Below are 21,582 nucleotides of genomic sequence, written 5' to 3' on the forward strand. Positions count from 1 at the left end.
TCAGTTTACTTTTGGCTGTTTTGGCTTGGTTTGGTCTTTAAAACCCTTCACCCAAAAGTGGAGCTGCTGGCTTCTCTTCAGTGTGCGCCCTGACAGTAGCTTTCAGGAAGCCTCTACAAGGACAGCAAGGGGCATGCCGTAACGTTAGTATACAGGGAGCCTAGGGAAGAACAGGGCTTGGGGGCTGCTCTGAGCATGCCTTTGTCTTGCAACTGCAGTGAGAAGAGGACATTTGCCCCAGAAGGTGTCTTTCATTCTTTTTAGGCATTTCCAGTGCTGATGAAACCTTGGAGAGCTTAGACTGCAACATCTACACTTCCTAGGGGTCTATTCTCAGGCAACCCCTGGATTTCAGTGACTTGGAAAGTTTTAGCTTCCCTGTGATGCCCATTGCCTGTCACAGCTGTCCCACAAAAGTGCCTACACTCAACTGTCCTGCCTCTGTGAGTCTGTGCCCTCCCTTCCTGCTCTTACCTTGCCAGAAACCTCTACAGACAGCGAAGGGCATCATGCATGATCCAGATATTTCTCATGGCGAAGATGGCCATTCTCCCCACTCCAGTGTGGGGGTGAGGCACTGGCATCACCACAGGTAGGTAGGGGAGGACTAGATACACTTAATGAGGATTTAAGCTCTTGTGATTGCTTCATGGAGCTACAATTCCAGCCTCCAAAAGGCATCACACTGAGTTTCAATCCACTTTGTGAAGGAGCGAGTGGTCAGAAGGACAGGGGTATATCTTCATGAGGCTGTAGTTCCCACAGAGAGACAAGCAGCCACAGGGTTCCGAGAGCCCCCAGGGTGGACCAGCCTGCGTGCCTAACCTAGGGCTGGTCTAGTTTCCATGATTTCCACCAAGAACACAGCCTGAAAGCTGGGGCTCTGACTGACTTGCTACCAGCAAGTGACTAACACTGGGCGGCGGAAAGACTCAAGTGAAATGGGTAGCACGGCTGGCTGGATGGCTAACAACAGTGGCTGTGAGGAAATGATGCAGGGGGTGACACAGGCCTCCACAGTTCTCAACGGGCTAACACTCACGGTAAGTTCCCTGAATTAGCAGGGTACACCAGACTCTTCTCTCCCATTCATCCCTGACCTACAGCTGCCATTTATAGTCACAGCAAGCGGTCTTCACCTGTACAGACTTAAACCTAGAGCCAGGTTCAGAACGCCACCATGGGACCAAACTCTGGCCATTCTGGCCAGTTTCCTTTCAGATCCTCTCTCCTGAGCAGCCACACAGAGCTGAATTTTCACTCCACATATCATGTCCCCCATGTTCTCTCTCCCACAGCCTGACTTCCAAAGATCCTGGCTCTGAGAACATCTTGTTTCTCAGAAGGGACCCTGAGGTGTGCTGAATCACAGTGACGCAGCCTCTCAGAGACAACACGATTACCACGGCTCATATGTGAAAGATGCATGGTATTCTGAGCATTTCACAAACGGCAGTACACACAACTGTGATCACTGCACAGGACTGTGGCATTAAAAGATGGCACATGACTATTGTGGTGCTAGTTCCAGTCTGTGCTCCACCCCAGGCCTCCTTGTAGCCTAAAGTCGAGAGCTGTGAGTCACGATGGCTGTGGGTCAGGATCCTGTATAGCAGATGTTTACATTACAATTCATAATAGTAGCAAAATTAGCTACAAAGTAGCAACGAAAATAACTTTATGGTTGGGGGTCACGACAACGAGGAACTGTATTAACGGGTCACAGCACTGGAAGGCTGAGGACCATTGGTCTAGAGGAACCCCTGCCCACACTCACACAAAACTGCAGAAGGTGTAACAGTTACAGGAGGTGAGGCACTTCTGTAGAGGAGGAAATGTGGTCACCTCAAGCTGTTTTCACAATTCAGTCTTCTTAAGAAATACCAACCATGTAGAGGCACTCAGCCCACTAAAACCTCGAGCCACAGATAAGAGCTCCTGGCCCTGAAGCAATGCATGCGACTGGGAAGGAGAGAGGGCCGGGTAGGGCAGTGAGTATTCCACATGCCTGACTTTCAGGAAGCCTCGCCAAGAGCAAGGTCCTAATAACTCTGTTCTTTCTCTTAAGGCCTTGCGGAGAATGAAGCAAACAAGTGGACTGGACCTCTACCTTAAATCTGTACTCGGTATGTGGATTCTCAAATACTATGGAAACCTGCAGGCAGACCCTTGATTCTTAATAGCTACGAAGATCTCTGCATTAGACAGTTGATTTTTTATCTTTCTCAAGTAATAATTTGAAGCTAGGTCCTTATCCAACCATATCGAGCAGATCACTCTCGATGGTGTCCAAGGCACACCACAGAAGCCAGGCTGGGAGGGGATAACGGACAGACACATAGGAGGCATAAAATCACCCCCTCTCTAACACCTCACTAAAAAACTGAACATCCACACAGGTAACAGACGGTCTCTTATTTCAAAGAAGACATGAAACACATAAACATAGGCAATTACAGGACAGTGACAGTTCACGACCAACTGTCCATCCCCGCTTCTCTTAAGAGTCTGCAGTCTTGATGGCCATACGCTCAGCCAAACTACTTGGCTCCCCACATTTCCCTCTAGCCATTTGATGTAGCCATAAGGAATGGCCACGTGAGAGTCACTGCTAAAGAGAAGCAGAAGGTCTCTGTGAAAGCGTCCTCCGTGGTATGAGTGCCACCCCAGAGACAGTGAGCATGAGTGAGGAACTTAGTCCTAAGCATGGAACAGTTAGATGTTGTAACATGAATAATGAAAACCCAGAGACAGATATTGGGGCTGAAGATCAGAGAAACAAAACATCCAGCCAGTAGCTCTTACCTCTACAACAGACGGAAATGGGTGACCCTGTCTCCACTAATCCTCAGAGTGCAATCTTAGACTGCTATATACTCCTCAATGTGCCTGGAGGATAAATCTCTGAGACTGAATACTGAATGCCCGCTCCTGTCTTCCATACCTCCCTAGAGCTAGGTTTAAAGGCTTGGGGTTAAAGTTCTGAGATCTCCTTTGTGTGAGCTGTTTCTCTTTTAGACTGGGCCAATTTTGTGTAGCTCAGTGTAGCCTTGAACTAACAGAGATCCAGCTGCCTCTGTCTGCCCTGGGATTAAAGGTGTGTATAACCACTGCCTGGTCTCTGAGGCTTGTGACTACCTTCAAATTCTGAACCCTCAGGCAAGCTTTATTAAATCATAAATAATATATCATCACAAGATGTAGCTGAGGAGTCAGGGCTCTAGCTTTGAATTGCCAATAAGTGAGAAAAAGGAATAATGTTCTTATTAATCCAGTTTCCTATTAAATGTAGTAAAACCAATCCTCACCCATTCAAAATCACATTATCAGGGGTGTGTGTGTGTGTGTATGCCCCCCCTCTCTGTGTGTAATTGCAGGGGTGGAATTATTCAATGTGCTTCCCCTTTTATCCTTGTGATGGAGAGAAGACAAGCGTTGTTGTTCACTCTTGTAGTAATGGGTAAGTGACCTGCTCAGAGCCTGATGACCAATAAATATCAGGGTTAAGACCAGGTCCACAAGGCTTCCAGACAGGACTGCCTTCCAAGACAGACACTGGCTCTCCGTGCAAAGTGTCAATTCCGTCTATCTTTCTGCACCCTGTCCTTAGGTGCCTGGAGAGTCATGATGGGTGGACACTCAGGACAAGAAACACAGTGTTCAACCAGGGGAGGTGTCTAGGCGTCTAGGAGACAACAACAGTCATCTTCCAGTCAAGTTAGAGTTAGCACAGTGACGTTAGGGTAGGCTGCCACAGCATGACTATAGGCTATTACAGGATATTGCTGCATATCCACAAAATTTATCTTTTAACCAGTTTTTCCCTCTGATGATGAAACAAAAGGTCTGAAATGCAGTTCTCTTTAACATTTCTTATGTGTATATGTTCATGTGTGCATATGCCATGTACGTCCAGGTGCTCTCAGGGACTGGAACTGGGGTTACAGAAAGTTGTGAGCCAACTGACACGGATGCTGGGAACCAAGCTGAGGTCCCTTGAAAGAGCAACATGGCAACAAGCATTCTCAACCACCGAGCCATCTTTCCTGCCCCTTGTCTTCATGACTTTCTCCTCTAGACAGAATGTTTTCTTTCTAGACAGTTATGGTTTCCACGATGGCCCAGTGGTTCAAGGTTTCAATATCTGTCCTTCCTTGTAATCCCTATCTAGAATTTAGAATACATTTAAAGTTAGCTATTTCTATACATATTATTTTCACTGTTCTTTAGATAAAAACCTCAATTTTTAAGGCTCTCCAGCAGGCTTTCCCAGTGAGTTCTAGGTCTGGTGGGCCTCCAGGCCGGGCTCTGCTGGCCCCTGCAGCCCTACTGACCCGTAACAATATGAAGGACCCTTCTGCAGCTCTTTGCTCTTGGGTCTGTCTCTTTTCTGGCTGGGCCCTGGCCATCCTGTCCTTAGAGGCTCCACAAGCCCAATGCTGAGCTTGGCCTGCGGGCCCCGGCTGCCTGGTCTGCCCTCACCTCTACTTCTTACCTTCCCCTGCACAAATGCTCTGCTTCACAGGAGACTTAAGGGGCGAGACAGGGGCCACCTCAGGTACTTGCTGAGTCAGCAAACAGCATGGCAGGAACTCTCATTTCCCATACCCGGAATGCCCAAACCAGAGAAAGGGAACCAACTGAATGTGAGCTGGAGACGACTCCTCTGCTTCCCAACCTCACCATCTGGTCCTCATGGAGGCAGGGCAGACTTGACAGAGGGACTCCAAGACTAGGCACTACCTTTTTGCCCCCGTTCAGCTACACACCCGGGTTCTCGCTGGAGAGGAGCGCTCTGTGTTCCCAGAGTGGAGGCAAAGGGAATATCTTCAGTGCCAAAGGCGTAAGCCACTAGCATGGAGGCTGCCCCTGCCCCTATAGTTTCTTCCCAGTGTCCCCAGAGACCCTGAAACTGATAAAGAGCTTCTTGTCATAGAAAAGACACTAATGGTGGCTTCCGAATATCTCTGTCTATGGGCTAGGAGCGGAGGCAGGAGGATTAGGAGAAAAATGCCATCCTTAGCTACAGAGTGATTTTGAAGTCAGCCTGGGCTACATGAGACCCTGTCTCAAAAAAAAAATAACAAAACTAATAAAAAGATAAAGATGCAGCTCAGCTGGTAGAGTGCTTGCCTACCAGACACCAGGACCCTATAAATCAATACAGTGGTGCAAACACATAATCCAGTGTGGGGAGGTCGAGACAGGAGGATGAGTAAGTAGTTCAAGGCTAGCCTAGATTATAGAGCCTGACTCAAAACAATGAAAATAAAAATTAATTAATAAAATTAAATTAAACCGAACCAAACTAAGCCTCAGGCATCAGGAAGCCACTTGTAAACTACAGAGGGGCATGCCCTTGACAGAAAGGCTTCCCCTCTGCTGAGGAGAATCAGAGTTCTAAGACCCCATGACAAAGGCTCCTAGAAAATCATCCACAGGTACGAACACAGGCAGGATCCTCTCACTGACTAGTATGGACATTCTGCTGAAAAATACTCAACCAGGAAAAGCCAGGCTGGAAAGTCCTAGTCTTAAGATGGTGATTCCAGAAAAAGACAGCCACTCTGTGCCCAGAACTCAGATGCCACTGCCCTTGTTCTGCTGAATAGAGGGTCCCACATGCTTTACGGAGTGCTGACCACAGCTCTTCGAGGAAGTGCTACAACAAACCTGTACTGGTTTCAATTTTAATGTGCACTCCTTTGTAGGGCTAATACAGGCCAGGCATGGTGTCATATCCTTTAACTACAGAACCCGATGCAGAGGTAGGTAGATATTTATGAGTTTAATGTCAGCTTGATCAATACGGTGAGTTCCAGGCTAACCAAGGCTACATAGTGAGTCCCTATCTCAAAACACCTAACTAAGAATGCTAGCAGAGCTGGCAAGACAGCTCAGTGGGTAAAGGAGCTTGTTGCTGAGGCTGATAACATGATCTGGATCCATCCCCAGGAGCCGCATAGTAGAAGGAGAGAACTGACACCTAAAAGTTGTCCTCTGACCTCCACACACTTACCATAGCATACACACACACACACACACACACACACACACACACACACACACACACACACACACTTTAGCCATTTTTGAGCTCATTACAGAGTTGAAGAGCTCCAGCTTGTTCTAACAAGCTGATGGGGGAGCCATGAGAAACAGCCTCACCCTATAGCCTTTAGAGGGGGAGAGGTAGGTCTCCATGATGGTCTGCAAATAACTGTCCCATTCTTTCTAAGGGCTCAGTACAGTCAACAATCACGAGAAGATCATGGAACTTAAGTTTTGCTTTTCAAGTACAAAAGCACATTCTCTCTAAGGTGCAAATGGCCAGTGATGGGGGAAGTCCTTCTGTGTATATGTTGTCCTATTGGTTGATAAATAAAGCACTGTTGGCCAATAGGGAAGCAAGATAGGTGGGACTAGGAGTTGAGGAGGATTCCGGGAAATGTAGTCAAGGGTAGAGAGTCTCCATGTGATCCTGGGAAGAAAGGATGCATGAGGCTGCGTCCTCGGTAAGATAAGACCTTATTATAAAAAATACATATTAGTAATTATGGGTTAATAATTAAGTCAGAACTAGCTGATAGGAAACCACAGCAAACAGCCAACAGCTTCATAATTAATACAGTGTCTTGTGTGTTATTTGGGGGCTGAGACAGTTGTGGCAATTGGCGGTAAAGAAATTACATTACAGGCCAGGACTTACTAGGACCTATGAAAGTGCCATGAATCTGGAATAAAATACAATCAGTTCTTGACTTTTAAGGCTTCCTAAGAAATACTAGAAAATAATCAGTGGAATTCTATTACTTTCCTGGCACATTAAAAATGCAACGAGTCAGGAAGTTGGCCCACGTGTGAATACATAAGTGAGTAGACTTTGTCTTTAATTATGGTAGAAGGCAGGTTAGCCTTGGAGACAGATTGGAAGGCATATGCTGTGGGTCATGATTTCAGTTATACACAGGCGTTGTCCTCTGTCATCTCTGTGGTATGCTCAGCATCAGCCTTGCCTGACACCCAGGCCAGTGCTAGCTTGAAAATTGCTCTGTCCTGGGAGCACCTCACCTGGCATTGTAGATTGCGGTCCATTCATAAGGGATTGCCATTATTTTTATTCTGAATTCATTTTTCACCCATTGATAAGTTGAGTTGCTGTGTCAAATGGCTACCTTGAAAGAACAAACATAGCGCCCTCCACCCATGTCTTACCTGTGTTATCTCTGGCTACAAGGCCCTTAGGAAAATCCCCTGGAGTCGGGGAAGGCCTGTTGTCCCACTTCACCATGTCGAGGCTGTTGCAATATTCCCATCTTTTCTGCTGAAGCTCTTGCAGCCAGTAAGTCATGAGCTCACGATTAGGAGCCTAGAGAGAGGGAGGGGAAACCTTGTCAGAGCCACCAGTAAAATAAAGAGCTAAAAAATGTCTGGGTATAAACTGTACATATGCAAGAGAGCAGCATTAAGACAAGAGCAACTTGGCTGCCCAGGAGAACACGATGGTAAAACCATCACACACTTCAGACACAGAACACAGAAATGAAGCTGCTCTGAGCTGAAGCATCCTCCCTGATGTCTGTCTTTCACGCTGCTTAGCCAGACTGCTACGGGAGAAAAGCCATCAACAGTAGTATCCAAATATGAATCCTGAGAGGTACAACAGCAACCACAGAATGTGTACTGGTACAAGGTTGGCATGATTATGACGGGAGTAACTATGGCGGTTTGAAAGAAAAAGGCCCCCAAAGGGAGTGGCACTATTAGGAGGTGTGGCTTGTATGTGAACATTTGTAGGGGCTTTATTCACAGCTGCTAAAAACTGTCAGCAACCCAAAATATACATCATCTGGTGGATGGATAAACAGTCTGGCATATCTACAGAACAAAAGGAGCAAACTATGGGCTCACAAAACCTATGACTATTATACACATATGCTAAGTGAAAGAAGCCACATCACAAATATAGCATTTTATATACTAAACAACCAAAAAGGGAAAGCTTCTGTTTTTACACAAGCAAATGTGGGGTTTCTAGGCTTGTGGGTGAAACAGGAACTGACAAAAGGGGGCAAAACCAGACAGACAGGGGTGATGGAATTATCTGTTATCACAACCATATGGTAGTCATGATTCTATGCTCTGATGCAAACCCGCAGGACTATATACCCAAAGAGTGAATTCCATTCTGCAACATGAGTACATTTGAAAAAAAAAGAAAGAAAAATAAAATATCAACCAAGAGCCAAGGGGGAAGGATCGGGGGTAAGAGTTCTTGCTTCACTAACAATAGGATCTGAATTCAAAACTCTAGAACCCATGTTAAAGCTAGGAATAGTCATTTATGACTGCCTATAACCCCAGGGTCATGAGAGTGGGGGCAGGAAACCAGGAGGGCTTGCTGGCTACTAGTCTAGTTTGGCAAGACACCAATTTTCTCAAGTGATTAAGTTAGAGTATGATAGAGGACATTCAACGTCACATGTTCAAGCATGTGAATGCACATATACCATAGACATGCATATACTACACATTAGACATATACATATGCACATACAATAATAAACCAAGATACAAGGGAATCAAGTTATGAACCAAGTTGCAAATAAACAAACAATATTGGTCACATAGCTCCAGGCTACCCTCCTGCAAGAAGAAAAATGCTATGCCACAACTGTGGGAACTTTGTCAATGCTAGCATACAATGCAGTGTGCAGACCTTGGACACAGTGTTTCCCAGGTCATGGGTAATCCATGTCTGACAGCATGTACTAGGTCTAGATGCCAAACTGCTACTATCTAGAACAACCTTTGAGCACTGTGACTCTGGCCTGGGCTCTTCTGTGTTAACATTTGCATACCAAGGTAAAGAAAACTGTGTACTACAGGATCTCTGAGCATTTATGGAAAATGCCAAGCACTCATTTCATCTACTCATCCAACAGTTTTTACTGAGCACCTGTTAGCTACTGGGACCTGGAGTCTGGTCCATTAGGAAGAAAACAAATCAGTTGTTCCTACCAGAGGTTGACAGCTGTGAAAAGGGGCTCTGCAGAAGGACCCTCGGCTAGCAGCAAAGGTAAAGTGTGGGAAAGGAAGTCAAAGATTAGGACAGATCACCCGAAGGCTAGGAAGTTTCAGAATACAGTGTCTTACAGTTCTGTGATAAAACACCATGATCAAAGGCAACTTGGGAGGGAAGAACTTCTTTCAGCTTACATGTCCTGATCAGTCCATCAGTGAGGAAGACAGGGCAGGAACCTGGATGCAGGGATGAAGCAGAGGCCATGGAGGAGTGTGCTTACTGGCTTACTCAGCCTGCTTTCTTACAGAAGCCAGGACTGCCACCCGAGGGGTGGGACTGTCCGCAGTGGGTTGGGCCCTCTCACATTAATCATCAATCAATAAAATGTACCACGAGCTTGCCCACTGACCTGTCTAGCAGGGGAATTGTCTTTCTAGTTTTATGTCTGCTTGTTGCAGGCAGACTACAAGCCAGCACCGCAGCAGTTTACTGTCTCTCCTCCTGTTCACCCAAACTCCAGGACATCTAGTGCAGTGACAGGCCCAGAGCAGGGGACGCAGTAAGTGAAGGAGGTGACCCAGAAGCTTGGTCTTGAAGGGAATGCTGACAACATCCTGAAGGAGAAGGGAGAAGAGACGCCAGGGAGAGGGGCCTGTGAAAAAGCCTATGGCAGGCCAGCAGAGGCGGCTGACAGGGCAGGCAGCTCAGCATGGCCCAGGCCAACTCACTCCCTCCCCCACTCACTCTGGAACATGGAACTTAGCAGAAGCAATGGCAACATCAGTGAACACACTGTTGATGAAAATGGAGGTGTGTATGCTAGCAAGCAGTTCTGGGTAGGAGAAGGAAGTCAATTCATTAGGCCAGAAGCTGTGACCACTTGAGGGACCAACAGGTGGAGCCTGGGGTCTGAGTGGCAAGCTGCTTGCAGGCTGGATGGTGAGACCTGGGCCTGAACATGAGGCAAAGCCAAGAAAACACAAGGCTCTCTATGGGAGAGAGAAAGGAGCCACAGAGCAAGTCAGCTACTAGGAGAAAGAACTGTGGCCAGAGTCAGAGCCTAAAGCCCCCTTAGTCCATTTCCCTAAGGAGCTACAAGGGAAGTGACTTGCCTGGGTGACACAGTGAGGTAAGGGCAGGGTCAGCTCTAAGACACCGTATGTCACTCCAACTGACAGTCATGCACTAGGGATTGTGGTAGCTTGAATGTAACCAGCCCCACAAGCTCGTAGAGAATGGCACTATTTAGAGCAATGGCTTTGTCAGAGGAAGTGTGTCACTGTGGAGGTGGGCTTTGAGGTCTCATATGTGCTCAAGCCACACCCAGTGCCTCAGACCACTTCCTGCTGAATGCTGGTCAAGGAGTAAGAACTCTCAGCTCCTTCTCCAGCACTATGTCTGCCTGTCTGCTGCCTTGCTTCCTGTCATAACAATATGGACTATAAGCCACCCAAGTAAATGTTTTCCTTTATAAAAGTTGCTGTGGTCATGCTGTCTCTTCACAACAACAGAAATCCTAACTAAGACAGGGGTATATGGAAGGTGACTTGGCCCTCCTACTGCTCCCTGCCTGGAAAGCCCCTCTATGACCACCCTGGCTCTGGAGAGATCCAGGAGAGGGACAGGACAGGATAGGCACCTGCTTGACACCCTTCCCCCAGCCTGCACACCGACTGTCACTGGATCTGGACACAGATGCACTGGCTGCTCAGCACATGTGGGACACACTTGTTGACAGAGAACCATCCATCACTGACCTCTCCAGTGTCCCCATGCAATGCAGGCATCAGGGGAAATCTGCTTTTCTTCAGCAAAACCTTTTCCCCTCCATCTCAGAAGACTAAATCGAACTAGAACAATTAGTAACACCTCAGTCATCCCTCACTGAAGTCCTGGGGTGAAAGACCTTACATCCCCATGTGTTCGGCATAGTATCAGGATGCAGAGATCTGGCCAATCAGGCATCAAAACCACCTTGAGGTCGTGATTTCAAGAGTTTGCTGCCTTTCTAAAAGAAAACAAGAAATCAGAGTCAAGGAGATGGTTCGGGGCAAAACACTTGCTGTGTAAGCAAGAGGACCAGGGTTTAGGTCTCCAGAACCCATGTAAAACCCATGTAAAGAGTGTGGCAGCTGCTGTAATTCCAGCACTTGGGAGGCAGAGAAACAGGACCCTTTCCTAGAGAAGGCTGGCCAGACTAGCTGGAATCTGTGAGCTCAGGGTTCAGTGAGACACCCTGCCTCAATAAAAAAAAGCAGAGTGATCAAGGAAGACATTCCATTTAACCCTGAGCCTCCACACGCACACGTTCACCCATGTACAACCTCGCACATATGAATATGCATGCATACACGTATGCATATAAACATATTCACAAATAATCTAGGAATCAAGTGGATACGATGTATCTGTTTATATTTACAGTGATGCTGGAAGCTGACATCACAGGAGCTTCTTGTCTTTCTTCCACTGAACAGCAGTAGTGGGCAGCACTAACTGCAAAGACTCATAACCAGTCCAAGTGATGAAAACAAATGACTATAAAATGCAAAGCCAAGCCGGGTGGTGGTGGCACACGCCTTTAATCCCAGCACTCGGGAAGCAGAGGCAGGTGGATCTCTGTGAGTTTGAGACCAGCCTGGACTACAAGAGCCAGTTCCAGCACAGTCTCCAAAGTCACAGAGAAAAACCAAAACAAACAAACAAAGCAAAGCCATCCATGGGTCATCTACCTTACTCCTTCCAAGGCTCAGGGGATAATGTAAAAGAAGGGGCAGAAAGAATATAAGAGCCAGAAGGGGTGAAGTGTTAGTTACTTTTCTATTGTTCTCTAAGACACAGGTTAAACTTGCTGGTCTCAGATCTAAGAATTCGGTGTCTTGAAAATATGTGTCTGGTTTCTTATGTTAAGTTGTTGCTTCTGTCTCAAGAATGCTCAAATGCCAGTTGAAATACAGCACTGAACCTCACATAAAAGACCAAATCTGTAGATCGAGGTCAATGTAATATGGAATATAATATATTTATTTACCAGAATAAGAACTTACACACAAAAGGCTGGGGAGTTAGAAGCGTGGCAGGCTTCCAGAGCAAGAGAGGAGAAGAAAGAGGGATTTGTTTTTCTTGCACGTTCTTTCATCTTCACCTGTCCTAAATTTCCTTATCCCCGCCCTTAGGGCGGATAGCTTTGTGGGGCTCACCCCTACACCAACCAAACCTCTTGGAAACACCTGGCTGTCTCTGGAGTGGATGTGCTGTGAGGTAGAGGCACACAAGGATGGTGTGGCACAATCTGAACTTTGTAGCTATCTAGTGCTCTAAGAGCCGTGATATGAAATACCCGTTCAGAGAACTGAGCCTGGCATTCAGACGAGGAAGAACTGCTCTTGTCAGCTGCCTCAGAAGTGCCATGTGATGCTCCAGCCACTGCCACAAGTTCTTACACCTAGGCCACCATAGCATCAAATCCAGAAGCCCACTCACTCACAGTTGAGTCAGGCCATGGCCCTCTGTTCCTTCTCTTGGACTCCAAGGACTGCTCTCCATCCAACCTAGCCAGCTTTCAATGCAGTGCTCAAAATAATACTACACTAAATCATTTAACCCCGAGGTTGTTGATTTCATCAGAAATTTCCTTTTTTAGTTAAAAAAAAATGGAAGTGTTAAAAGTATTGGCCATTTTATATGTTGGCAGTCCAGATATAATGTATATTGTATGAAACAGAACACTTACTGGTCTCTCTGCCTGTCTTAGACTTTTATGTCTGTAACTGTGCCAACATTTTCAGCAGACCTTTCAAGGAAAGGTTACTGGAATGCCTGACTGGTGACTTAAGCAGCAAAGCCAGGGAGCTGGGCTTTACCAGCTAGCACAGTCTCCACTGTGGCTGCCCTGCCTCAGCTGTTCACTCCCTGGGACTCCAACCTTCCATGCCAGAATGGTCACCTATCAAAACTCAGCACAGGGGGCTGGGGAGATGGCTCAGCTGGGAAAGTGCTTGCTTTGTAAATACGAGGGCCTGAGTTTCATCCCCAGAATAAAGCATGTTTAAAGAGAGGAGGAGTATGAAGGAGAGGAGGAGGGGGGGAGGAAGGAAGGAAGGAAAGAAGGGAGGGAGGAAGGAAGGAAGAAGCAAGCAAGCCAGCCCAGCTATGTAACTGAGAGAGGCTTCATCCTATGGTCTGAAAAAGTTTAGTCCAAATTCAAAGAGTGGCAAAGAGATGATAAAATCCATCTAAAGTTCAGTCTGAAATAATGGGGATGGAATTGTCCTACCATAGTAAAGCATATTATAAGGCCACAATAATTAAGACTATATTGCTAGCAAATCAAAATACATGGTTAAGTATATAAAAGAGTATTTAGGTAACATTTCAAATCAAACCAGTGGACAAAGGATTAAGTATTGAATAATGGCATTGACAACCAGTCACACATCTGGAAAGAATTAAAATCACCACAAATTATTACCTACATGAGAAACCTGTCACAGTGGAGAATTATCTCAAATATGACTTAAGATTTAATAAACTGAATACAAATCATTAGATAAACGAGACAGTGAACATGATAAATTAATGAATGGAATAAATCCCACTAAGATACAAGAAAATGTCTACATAATTAAGACTGTTTGTTCTATTCTGCCTCTTGAGGCAAGAGATACTTAGTTTTCTCTTTCATTTTTAAGGAGATGAAGGAATGGCTAGGTTTACAGAGTCATATAGCAGAGCAGAAATTCATGGGGAAGGGTTTGGTAGAAATCTTGGACAGCAAATAGTGAGGTCTGATCCTTGGGCATGACCCTACTCATGTGAGCTGCGGTGCAGTGCCTAAGGAAAACAAGCCACTTCTTTAGGACTGAGACCTGAAATGACAACTAGAAGGGGAAATTTCAAACGGCAAGCCACCAGCTACTTCTCTCCCTACAACTCTAGGGAGTATGCTCCAGGCTGACAGTTTCAGGGTTCAGTCTCTCCCCTAGCAACATGGAAGAAATATCCTTGCATTTCTATTTTCTCAGAACAGAAAGTCTTTCTAAAGCTACAGTGTAAAGCAAGGAAAGTAAACGGCTGTGTGACTAAAAGTGCCAGAAATAAAACTGAAAGCAATGGGAAGTGGAGAAGAGGGCTGAGATCTGAGTCTGATGGGGCTCTAGGGCTGCTGCAGCTATGCAGGGAACCCTGGAGGGCAGTCCTGTTTGCCTCGAAAACACCTTGTTCATCTGTACTTCTATAAAAGTACATTTTACACCCCCTACCCAGACCAGGGTCTCCCCAGGGAGTCCTTGCTGGCCTGGAAGTCTCTATGTAGGCCAGTCTTGCCTCAAACTGAGAGATCTACTTACCTCTGCCTCCCAAGTCTTAGCGTAAAATTACATTTAGACTTCAGTGTTGTCAGATTCTGTCCAGGCTTCTGCAGCAGGCCCTCCGACTGGACAGCTATCCCTAGTATTCCCTTTCCAAACCCTCTTCTGACCCCTAGTCAATGAAGTCATACTACTCCATGTCTAAAACTCCTGGATGTCTTCAAATGCCAAGCCATCTGGCTGGGTATAGGGCCCACAGTGCCCACCTTCCTAGGACCATGACCTTCCTGTTATACAATGCATGAGCAAGACTGGTTCTGCTCATACTACACCACTTCCCACCTAACTATGTCCAGAGACATCCACCTGAGGCCATCCACATCCGCTGCAGAGCCAGCCATTCATTTCTCCAATGAGCTGTATGTGATGAAGGATTTGGATATGCTTAAGAGATTGGACTCTGGCTTCCTCCCAGGGGGTCAAGTCCCACCAAGTTTAAAAGTCATAACAGCAGAGCCAACAGTAACACAGGGTCACAGGCAGGAGATCACACACACAGATGGGTTAAGTCTGCACACCCCATAGGAAGCTGCATACCACATGAAGGGTTTTACCCACAGTTCCTAAGTTCTTAAAAGTCATAATGGCTTCTCTCTCTCTCTCTCTCTCTCTCTCTCTCTCTCTCTCTCTCTCTCTCTCTCTCTCTCTCTCCCTCCCTCCCTCCCTCCCTCCCTCCCTCCCTCCCTCCCTCCCTCCCTCTCTCTCTCTCTCTCTCTCCCAGTTTTGAGATAGGATTTCTCTGTATAGTTTGGAGCCTGTCCTGGAATTTGCTTTGTAGACAAGGTTGGCCTCGAACTCACCACCTGCCTCTGCTTCCCGAGTGCTGGGATTAAAGGGCGCAACACCATCACCCAGATCTTTAAACAATCTTTTTTTTTAAATTTTACATACTAATCCCAGTTTCCTCTCCCTCCCCTCCTTTTGCTCCCCCCCAACTACTTCTTAGAGAGGGTGAGGCTTCCCATGGGGAGTCAACGAAGTCTGTTACATCAATTGAGACAGGACCAAGGCCCTCCCCCTGTATCTAGGTTGAGCAAGGTGTCCATGCATAGGGAATGGGCTCCAAAAAGCCAGTTCATGTACTAGGGATAAATACTGGTCCCACTGCCAGTGGCCCCACAAATTGCGCAAGCCCCCAACTGTCATCCACATTCAGAGGGCCTAGTTAGGTCCTAGGCAGATTCTCCAGCTGTCAGTCCAGAGTCAGTGAGTTCCCATCAGCTCAGGTCAGCTGTTTCTATGGGTCTTCCCATCATGGTCTTGACCCCTGTGCTCATATTATCGTTCCTCCCTCTCTTGGACTGGACTCTGGGAGCTCAGCCCAGTGCTTAGCTGTGGATCTCTGCTTCTGCTTCCATCAGTTACTGGATGAAGGTTCTATGATGACATAGTTATCAGTCTGATTACAGGGGAAGGCCAGTTCAGGCACTCTCTCCACTATTGCTTAAGAGTCTTAGCTGGGGTCATCCTCGTGGATTCCTGGGAATTTCCCTAGCGCCAGGTTTCTTCCTAACCCCATAAAGCCTCCCTCTATCAAAATATCTCTTTTCTTGCTCTCCCTCTCTGTCCTTCCCCCAATTCACTTCCTTCATGTTTTCCTCCCTCTCCCCTTCTCCCTTCCCCCTCCCTCCATGCTCCCAATTTGTTCAGGAGATCTTGTCTGTTTCTTCTTCCCAGGGGGAATCTATGTATGTCTCTCTTAGGGTCTTCCTTGTTTCCTAGCTTCTCTGGGGTTGTGGACTGTAGGCTAGTAATCCTTCACTTTATGTCTAATATCCACTTTGAATGAGTACACACCATGTTCATAGCAGCATATTTGTATTAGCCAGAACCTGGAAACAACCTAGATGCCCCTCAACCAAAGAATGGATAAAGAAAATGTGGCACATATACATAACTGACTACTACTCAGGGTAAAAACAATGACATCTTGAAGTCTGCAGGCAAATGGATGGAACTAGAAGAAACCACCCTGAGTGAGGTAACCCAGTCACTGAAAGACCCAGCTCAAATAGAGGGATGCTCTCTCAGCCTGGACACATGGGGAAGGGCCTAGGTCCTGCCCTGGATGAAATGACAGACTTTGAAGATCCCCCCAAGGAGGGCCTCACCCTCTCTGGGGAATGATGTGGGGATTGGGTGGGGGGCTGGGGAGGCTGGCGAAGGGACAAAGGCGGAGGGGTGGGAGAGGGAGCTGGGATTGACATGTAAAGCATTCATGTTTCTAATTTAAATAAAAACATTACAAATAAATAAATGAAATGAAAAAAATCAATTCTTAAACTTAGAAAGGCCATACTCATTTCCAAGGAATGCCTAAGGTACTCTGCCCATAAGCAATAAAAAGTATACACGGTCTGATAATAGAGAACAAAGTTTGGACGGATGGCAGACTGCACCAAAAGTCTAACAAACTTTAGTTCCCAATTTTCCTTTTGAGTGTTTCAAAATCATGCTCAGGTCTAGAAACAATCTCAAGGGATAGGGCTTCACACTAATGGAAAAAAAATGTGTGTTTTTCACTTGGAAGATTTTTTAAAATCTGTTTGAACCCATGTGAGAGGCCAAGGCAACTAATGCTTGGCCTCCTGCTCCTCAGAAGACAGAATGCAATTTCACAAATGCCACACAACTAGGGAACATGATAAACTCTCATTTGTTAATTCTTTAAATTGCTAACTTAAATTAGCATTTTCATGTATCTTATGAAAATAACCACCTGAACTCTAACCCAACTCCTTGTGGGGAGCTGGTGGGTTTCCATGCTTCTGACCTACTCTGGTGGATGGCCAGCTGGTGAGTGCTGCTGTCTCCAGCACTGGGGCAGCTGCTTTTAAAAGCAACACTTGTGCTAGCTTGGGCAGCACACACAGTGAAAATGGATGGACACAGAGAATATTAGGATGGCCCCGTGAAAGGATAACTAAATCAATCTGTGAGACATTCCATATTTAAAAAAAGATCCTGAGAGAAAAGCCATTTCTTAACTCCAATAGATGGCAGCCAGGTATAGTGGCTCGCACCTGTAAACCCAACATTCAGGAAAATCGCTGCGAGTGTGAAGCCAACACGGGATACAGAGTAGGTTTCAGGCCAGTCTGCGCTGCAGCGGGACCCTGCTGTGGGGAGTAGAGGCAAGTGTTGGCGATGGACTTTGAATAGAGCCATGAGCAGATCAGGGAGGAGCCACCAAGTACCACGACATGGGAGCAGCAGACGTGGCCGGCCTGCGAGGGGCTGGCCGAACCGCAGTCTAGCAGCCTAGGCTGCCCACACAGACAAGGTTCGTCAGGGTGCTGACAAGAAGGACAAGGCCACTCCCTGGGCCTGCTCTTCCTCTCAGGAAATGGCAAAGCCTGTTAAATGCTTTTTATTTAAGAGAAAGGGACCGCTGGAGGCCTCCAAGTGACCAGAGAGCTACATTCCAGTGGATCTGCCACCGAAAAGTCATCAAGGACCAGGACAAACAGTAACTGTGGCCTCAGCGAAGGGCCTGCTAGACAGATGCTCCAACGCTGCCTCCTTCTAGAGCATAGAAACCCAGAATGCAAAGTCAATTGCAGCTACAAACCACAGAGTGCACACTGAGCGTAAAGGGCTTGCACTTCACTGGTTTCCACCCACGCAGTTCTGTTATTTCTGTTCTGCCGCCAGAGAGTAGGGGACCTGAGCTCCATCCCCGGAACTCACATGGCAGAAGGAGAGTACCTACGCTCCATACTTTCTCCGTGACCTCCACGCCTGCACCATGGTCACCATCACACAGTACCAACAAGAATAGTCATTCATGACCCAGAGAGCAGAGAGGAGAGGCCAGACATTTACAGCAGCAGGGCAGTGATGCTCACTGGAAAGGTAGACTCGAGGCCCACACTGGCCTACTGAGCATGGCAGCATCTCCCGGGCAGGGACTCCACCGCTGCCCTTTGACAGGGCCAGGCTTCTAAGCAGTCACTGTTCTGAGGAAGCCCCATTTCTTCAGAGGACAGGAAAAGACTTACTAGCATGTTACCTCTGTTACACACCCATGTGAGGGCTGGGGACACTGTAAAGTTTTCTTCCTAAGGGAAGGCTATAGGACTCAATCCACTGCATGGCCAAGGGCCTGCTTCCTCTGGTCAATACTTTACAATGAAGGAGCCCGAGAAGGATGAGGACAGAGATAAACAGAGACCACTGCTTCTGTCTGGCCAGCTCCCAGTGGAAGTTTATGATCTATGCTGTCCACTTCCAAACTTCATGCAATTAAATGTAATCAACTTATGCCCACCATAAAATAGTTACATGTACAATTGTGTGTCTGTATAAAACCACGAGAGCATAAGACTGCTTTCCTAATAATGGATATATACATGGAACAAGCATTATCTAACAGCTTGGATCATGTGTCTGGAGGAGACCTTAGTCTAAGCAGAGTGGGAATCACTTTCCTTTTTAATGTGTTCTATGAGGGTAAGGGCAGTCTGATCCTGGGGGGCCTCTCTAGTTCTGACTTTGGGGTAATGGGCAGAGCACTAACAAGGACTGACCTCCTCCAGATCACAGAGCCATTGATTTAATGACAGTGCCCTGATCACACTCCAGGGACAGGCTAATCTCCCTAAGGCCAGAGGTGATAGCTGACTCCTTGCCCTACAAGACCTGCTGGGTAAGCGGCTGGCTGCAATCACATTTAAAGAGTCAGGTCACCTCCACTTTCCCTGTAAGCAGTTTTCTTGAACACTGGAGGGCTGGAAAGGGAAATAAAACTGGGCTAGTTGCCTGGAAGTAATTCCTTTAATCCAAGATCAACATCCTGATAATGCTGGCCTGCTCTCCTCTACCCAGGGAGCACAGCCTGGTTTGGGGCAGTCTGCTGGAAGAAAGGCCACTCTTCCCAGTGTTGGGGGTTAAATTCTAAAATGTGAGGACCCAGTCAGATGGCATCATCCACAAAGCAGACTAAATCTGCTGATGCCTTGGACTCGGATTTCCCAGCCTCTAGAACTGTGAGCAACACATTTCTGGTATTTATAAGCTACTCAGTCTATGGCATGCTGTTGCAGCAGTCCAAATGGACTAAGACAACCAGCTCGTCTCTCCTTCACAGATTCCTTCGGCTGTTAGGAACAAAGACTAAAATCCTGCCATAAACCCAAGGACTACAGACAGGTTCAAGCTAAGGAGACACGGCTGGGTCTCAAAAAAATTTTTTTTGTATTTTTGTATTGCCTAAGAGCAATAAAAAGTTTAAAATTAACATTTTTAAATGGTTGGGAAAAATCAGAAATCTTCTGTGACATAAGATTATATGGAATTCAAGTTTGGGAGCCCAGCAAATGATTCCTTTGGACTACTACAGCAGGGTTAGGTAGTGGGGGAGACGGCATGGCCTGTGCAGCCTCAAGTATTTATTATATGGCCCTTTCCATAAAAACTCTGCCCCTGCTAGAACAGGGCCCTCAGAGTCCAAACTGTGGGCAAGAACCACTCCACAGACTCCCACATACAGGAGTGACAGCAAACTCTCTCCTCTGAGGAGGCTGAATCAAAAGCTTCTTTTGGACTCCTGATGCCTGTGAAATTTACTGGCTTCTACTGAATGGCAGCTACTGTCATGACATTTGGCAAAAATGTTTGATAACATCTGTACATCTGAGAGTTCTAGATAGTCATTTCTAAAGGGCGAGAAGTCACACTAAAACCTTGCTTGCTGGTGACTGTTGAGGGAATTCTTCAGCCAGTAGCTTCTGGGGTACTGCCCTTTGGGAGTGATATGAAGTGCTACGTGTGGACTGCTAAGTGGAGAGAAGACATGTCTCTTGATCGAAGCTTCCAGCACCCCTGGACAGAAGACTGTGGTGGCTCTCTTCCTTATTGTCATTCATGAGTGTTCCCCAAATAAATATTTGATATCCCTTTATTTTGGGCTCTCGTGGACTCTCACACACTGGGACTGTGGAGATGGCTCAGCGCTTGCTGTACAATTCCCAGAGCCCACATAAAAAGGTGGGCATGGCTGTCTATGTCTGTAACCCGAGAGAGAGAGAGAGAGAGAGAGAGAGAGAGAGAGAGAGAGAGAGAGAGAGAGAGAGAGAGAGAGAGAGAGAGAGAGAGAGAGAGAGTCTGCATTCGTGCTGAGGTTGGGTGGGATGGCACAAAAGGCACATTCTAGAAACTTACTGGCTGGCTTTAGTGAGACTCCTGTCTCAAGGGAATAAGCAGAGTGCAACAAAGGAAGAAGCCCGATGTCCTCTGGCTGCTGCTTACATAAACACTCATATGCATGTGCCTTTCATATGTACATCACACATACAGATGATGATGATGACGATGACGATGACAATAATGATGTTGTCACAGACTGAGTGGCTTAAACACAAATTTACTCTTCACAGTTCTGAATGCCAAGACATCCAAAATCAAGATGCTGGCCAATTCTGTTCCTGTCAAGGGCCCATGAATCTGAAATCTGGCACTGTCTGAGTCTTACATACAACTAGCTCTCATTAATGTTTGAGGAAGGGAACAGAGACAGATAATCTCCCTGGAATCTGTTTTTATGGAGCTTAGTCTCACTCCTGAAGGCCCCACTTCCCAAATCCATGACGCTTTTGAGTTAGGGCTTCAATACAGAAGCTTTGAGAAAGGGACCACACTGAGAAGTTCTCAGAGAACTAGACTGGACACTACATGGTCAGACATCCCATAGCAAGGAGTATGTGAGAGGTAGTGGGGCAGAAAGCAATTACATCAGGAACTTGAACTTTAAGGAACTGACTGTTGGAGAAGCCGTAACAAATCTATGAAAAGCTACGTTTCCACAACTGAAGATTTAAATAATGCTTTGAGACCCTGCACAGAAGCCTTAGTGCAGAACGGCTTAGCAGAATCATTCTCCAAGGAAGGCTGGTTTACCACATCTATTCTGTGTCGCGCACACTATCATTATCCACACTAACAAATGTTTGTCATTAAGCTGAGAGCCATTCAACACGAGAGAACGGGCATTTCCCCCACAAAACAGAGTTAAGACTAGGGATGCATAGTTGTTCAGTTATGTGTGATTTGGAAACCAACATGGTGCTCACACATTCATGTGAGCACCACCAGCCTCCAAGAAAGGGAGGGGGAAGGGGAATTTGTTTTTGGCCAGTCTGATGATGTATTTTGCTCCGAGAACTGCAGAGATCAGCCGGGGCATGGTCA

The 21,582-nt window shown here is 46.6% G+C and overlaps 1 protein-coding gene and 1 non-coding gene across 4 annotated transcripts in view; one reads left to right on the forward strand and one right to left on the reverse strand.

Moving 5' to 3' along the window:
- The window catches only part of Tbc1d2b (TBC1 domain family member 2B), a 68,392-nt gene that overhangs the window by 42,500 nt on the left and 4,310 nt on the right, over positions 1 to 21,582 (reverse strand). For 2 of the 3 annotated variants that reach the window (XM_005080713.4, XM_040740322.1), the window contains exon 2: positions 7,216 to 7,369. In XM_005080713.4, the coding sequence (XP_005080770.1) occupies positions 7,216 to 7,369 (154 nt within the window). Of the gene's footprint in view, positions 1 to 7,215; positions 7,370 to 10,782; positions 10,828 to 21,582 lie in introns of those variants that run through there. The other variant, XM_040740321.1, reaches the window with a different exon arrangement.
- Positions 17,243 to 17,349, forward strand: LOC121137732. The gene has a single exon (XR_005875037.1). It is a non-coding gene; the product is annotated as a U6 spliceosomal RNA (small nuclear RNA).

The sequence above is a fragment of the Mesocricetus auratus genome, unplaced genomic scaffold (genome assembly GCF_017639785.1).
Source record: "Mesocricetus auratus isolate SY011 unplaced genomic scaffold, BCM_Maur_2.0 Super-Scaffold_100691, whole genome shotgun sequence".
In the NCBI taxonomy this organism is placed as follows: domain Eukaryota; kingdom Metazoa; phylum Chordata; class Mammalia; order Rodentia; family Cricetidae; genus Mesocricetus; species Mesocricetus auratus.